General features: G+C 40.6%; 1 protein-coding gene across 1 annotated transcript in view; it reads left to right on the top strand.

Moving 5' to 3' along the window:
• Nucleotides 1–3,267: 3,267 nt before the first annotated feature.
• LOC119331262 (1-deoxy-D-xylulose 5-phosphate reductoisomerase, chloroplastic-like) overlaps nt 3,268–4,761 on the top strand; it is a 5,598-nt gene continuing 4,104 nt past the window's right edge. Inside the window, exon 1 of the mRNA XM_037604433.1 lies at nt 3,268–3,425. Coding sequence (XP_037460330.1) covers nt 3,335–3,425 — 91 coding nt within the window. The 5' untranslated portion in view covers nt 3,268–3,334. The remainder of the gene's footprint in view (nt 3,426–4,761) is intronic.

Below are 4,761 nucleotides of genomic sequence, written 5' to 3'. Positions count from 1 at the left end.
CCTCTCCGATGATGCATGAGTAGTCCACCATAGACCTACGTGTCCGTAGGCAGTAGCTAGATACCTTCCTCTCTCTCTCTCTCTCTCTCTCTCTCTCTCTCTCTCTCTCTCTCTCTCTCTCTCTCTCTCTCTCTCTCTCTCTCTCTTTTGATTTTCAATACAAGATGGGGGCAGCAAGACACGCATGTATCATTGCTATTAAGGATAACAAGATGGGGGCTATTCCTACATGAATAGATCTAGTCTACATCATGTCATCGTTCTTATTGCATCACTCCGTTTCTCCATGAACTTAATACACTAGATGCATGCTGGATAGCGGTCGATGTGTGGAGTAATACTAGTAGATGCAGGCAGGAGTCAGTCTACTAATCTTGGACGTGATGCCTATATATTGATCATTGCCTTGGATATCGTCATAACTATTTGATTTTTTATCAATTGCCCAACAATAATTTATTTATGCACCGTGTGCTATTTCTTAAGAGAAGGCACTAGTGAAATCTACGGCCCCCTATTCTATTTTTTTATCATATTTGCTTTTGAGATCTATTTTTATTTTCTTTTATTTTTTAGATCTATTATTTCAAAAACCCAAAAATACCTTGCTGCACTTTTTATTTCCATATTTTATTTCGTGTTTTATCGAGATCTATTTATCCAATCTACCATAATTTTTATCCCGTCAACTTGACAATTTCTGGTGCCGTTACCCGAAGAGGGATTGACAACCCCTCGTATGCGTCGGGTTGCAAGTATTTTTTCTTTTTGTGCAGGTACTGTTTACATAGTGTTGCTTGTTTCTCCTACTGGATTGATACCTTGGTTTCGTAACTGAAAGAAATACCTACGGTAGTTGTATTGTATCATCCATTCCTCTTTGGAAAATACTGACGCAGTTTCAAGTGACATCAAATGATTGTGTGAATATGTAGGTATAGTACATTCTACGTTGTTTACTTGCATTCTATTTTCAAGGGATACACTAGCTTGGCCTCAAAATGGAAAAAAGTCCTTAATTTGACCATTTGAATAAATACTGTAGGCATTCAAATTCCTCGCTGTTCAAAATTTGCAGGGATTCAATAATGAGTGCCAACGTTTTGTTGAAACGTTGATTAATTTTGGCTTCACCGAATTTTTGGGTCGACTAGTCACCTGCTTGTTTAAGCTGAGGGTAATTTTTTCACTATGCAACCGTTGTATCTGGGTCCAACCCTCTGAAGACCAAACCTGTAGGCAGCTCATGTTCGGCCTACTCTCTTTCTCGCAATCGCGGCATGCGAGAACTTTGGAGTAGAGATAGGCCAACCTTGCCTACCTTTTCCGCAGACACTTCTGCATGACTGGACAGTTATTCCATCGAATTGCAGATGATATGAAAGCCAATGAACTGCTTTTCCAGCAAAAATAAATGATGCCGGTATGGTGGGTTTTTCTTGTTTCCAGAAGCTATCCGTGGTACTTGGGATGATTGCATATGGCACTCCTATAGATATGACAAATAAATTATTCGATCATGTTGTGGTTAGGATATATAGAAAGCGGTATCTGCAAGCATCCAATCCCAAGAACATGATGATGCTTCTAGCAATTCATGCCGTAAGAGGCTAGCCTTGAATGCTTGGCAGTGCTGACTTTGTGCACTTAAGGTGGAAGAATATCCCTGTGGATTGGCACGGCCAATTCATCGGCATTGACATGATCCAACAATTATTTTCGAAGCGGTTGCCTCGAAGGATTTTTTATTTCGGATTGCTACTTTGGATTGGCTCATCAATGTCTTGAAGAGGTCTTATATGTTTGCTAGGCTAGCAGGTGGTACTTCACCATGCAACCTCATGGCGAATGGCCATCAATATGACCAAGGCTACTATCTAGTCGGTAGCATATATCCGTGTAAGTCAACATTTGTGAAGTCAATTTCTAATCCCTAGACCAAGAAACTTAAGCATGTCCTCATGATGCAAAAAGTGTCGAGGAGGAATGTTGTGACAACCATCATGACATGTGTTATTCACACTACATGATTATCAAAGATGAGAGAGATATGCTAAACCTAGGCATTCATCGGGTTGTGTCCGGGCAGGGCTTTGCAAAGCCCGATCTAAAAATCCCAAGCCCAAGCATGACCCTGCCCGGCCCCATGGCCCAAAAAATGTCTACTTTTTCTATTTTAAAATATTAATAAAACCCTATTTTGGGATTATATTATCATACTCCCTCCATTCCACAGTGTAGTGCGCCCGCGCTTCGCGAGATCTAAGTTTCATCATAAATTTAACCAATAAGACCGACTGCGACGGGAGCAAAAATTATACCACTGAATTCATATTTTCTATATGAATTCAGTGGTATAATTTTTGCTTCCGCCACAGTCGGTCTTGTTGTTTAAATATACAGCCAAACTTAAATCTCAGAAAGCGCAGACGCACTGCATTGTGGAATGGAGGGAGTATTATCTGTTTTTCGATATATCCCCAAAAACATGTTTTTCCGGCCTTTTCTGGGCTTTCGGCTGGGCTATAGGCGGGAATCTTATGCCCGAGCCTGTCCCGAATGTCGGGCTTCGGGCAAGGCCTGCCGGTCCGGGCCACCGAGGCCCAAGTTTAGGATATGCCAAGCCCCATGCAGTACGAAAATGTTTCCATAATCGTCAAGCCTTGGTGTCACAGAAATTACGTTCGAGCATTTCTTGAGATGTACTGGATGATTAAAGATCCGGCTCCCATCATTAGCTAAGGAGGGTCTTATTTAGCATCATTGACAGCTAGCCGAGAGATACTGTTTTCAATTTCTTTAAAGTTTACTTAATTTTACTAGAACAATTAGTTTCATTGGATTCATTCCTCATTGTTTGTTGTATTGGGATTAAAAGTTGGTAATTATATTTGTTGAACTATTGAATTGTTTGATCTAAATTGAGTAGTGGAGTAAATAAAAGAAAACATAACTTTACCCACAAGCTTAACAGCATGTACAAAGTTATGGAGCGCCTTCTACATGTGTTATGTAGGCTGCGAACATAACACAAGCTTAGCCCACGTTTTCTGATTATATAACGAGCACTTCCCTCTTACACCCTCTTTTCACATGAGAGGTAAGAAGTTAATAGTAAATCTAACTACTACCTAATCAAATCAAAGGCTCAGATCTATTATGAACTCTTATCTCTCATGTGAAAAGGGAAGGTAAGAGGGAACATGCTAAAATTTGCCATATATAACTCACTCGTTCCCTTACTCCCCACACACCTCCTCCACTATCTCCACTCTCAGAGCAAACCATTGTCCCGGAGGAAACAGAACAGATCAGAGCAGAGTCGTTGGCGGCGATGGCGCTCAAGATCTCCTTCCCCGGTGAGCTCGCCGGCGCCTCCATTCTTGAGTCCCCCAGTAGTGGAGCTTTCCGCCACCTCCGTCAAGGTTGGGTCCTTTGCCGGTCTAATTTTCCTTCCTTGTTTTTGGGATCGGCATGTTAATCTTCAGGTTACCTTCCATGCGGGCTTCCTGTACTCCAGTTCTTTCTTGCTAATCTCCTCCCATTTTGGTTGATTCCATGTGGTTTTTTGTTTACTCCATGTGGTAGAGTTGTATGGTGCGTTTAGGTAATTACTCGTCAGTTCCGAGGTGACTGCATTTGTATGTCATGTAGTGCTCCTACTACCAAGAAATACGATTTTAAATTCCACTATGCGAAGATGGTGTGGTGAGGTTGTTGCTGGTGTTGTAAATTTATACAAAAAACTCATCTCCTGTCAGTTGATATTTTCATGTGCCATGTCCGCTTTTTGCGGTTCAAGATTTGAGAATTTACATAGTTAATATAGACTATCAGTGTCGCCACAAAAAAATATAGTATGTCAGTGTCAGCCACTAAAACAAAGATAGCCTGTCAGTGTATAGATTTTATCTGTGCGGGTTGTCAGGGTAAAGTTGCATTTTTTTTCTTACTTTGATGAGGCCTAGGAGCATGATTAATAGTATAACCAGTAACCGGCTATATAAAGTTTCTACGTCACCTACAGCCAACCCATAGTCAGCGGCGTAGCCCCGCCCTGGGCTACCCGGTCGTGGAAGGTTTTTTCTTTATTGACTGTAGCTACAGTACATATGTGCATACAAGGCTGTCCTGGGTGAAGTATTGTTTTTATAATACATGGCCCACAATATGCTCTCAAAATATTTCTTGGAGGTCGTGCTGCAACTTTACCCTCTTACCAAAAAAGGGCAGTCTGGTGCATGTAGCTCTAGCTTGTGCAGGGTTTGACCATTTTAGATTTATACTATGCAGTCGTTTCCTATATTTCTGTAAGAGGCTGTTTTCAGATTCTCTCTTATCCAAGATAGCAAAAATATAATACTTTAATCCTTGCAGCATGCTTGCATCACCTTATTATACTTGCTATAACTGTTTGATTCAGGGCGTCTTTCAAAAGGCGGGATTTCACTACTACCTCCATCCCGGTGAATAAGTCATTCACATAGTTTTAGATCTACGATTTAACTATCTAAATATGTAACAAAAAATATATATTTAAAAACTACACCCGTGTAGAAATCTAGTGATATACTTTTCATGACATATAATGCATATTTAATTCCTCAAATCGATGATCTAGAACTACGCGAATGACTTATTCACCTAGACGGAGATAGTATAAAAAGAACTTGGGATGACCTCCTTTCCGAAATTTCTGAAATTGATGCAGCCGACTTTTTTCCTGACAGTTCGTAGTACTGCCTCTTTTGTAGTCAATAA

This window comes from Triticum dicoccoides, chromosome 7A (assembly GCF_002162155.2).
Source record: "Triticum dicoccoides isolate Atlit2015 ecotype Zavitan chromosome 7A, WEW_v2.0, whole genome shotgun sequence".
Classification (NCBI taxonomy): Eukaryota; Viridiplantae; Streptophyta; class Magnoliopsida; order Poales; family Poaceae; genus Triticum; species Triticum dicoccoides.
The sequence above is the reverse complement of the archived record's forward strand: the minus strand, read 5'-3'. Positions and strand labels throughout refer to the sequence as shown.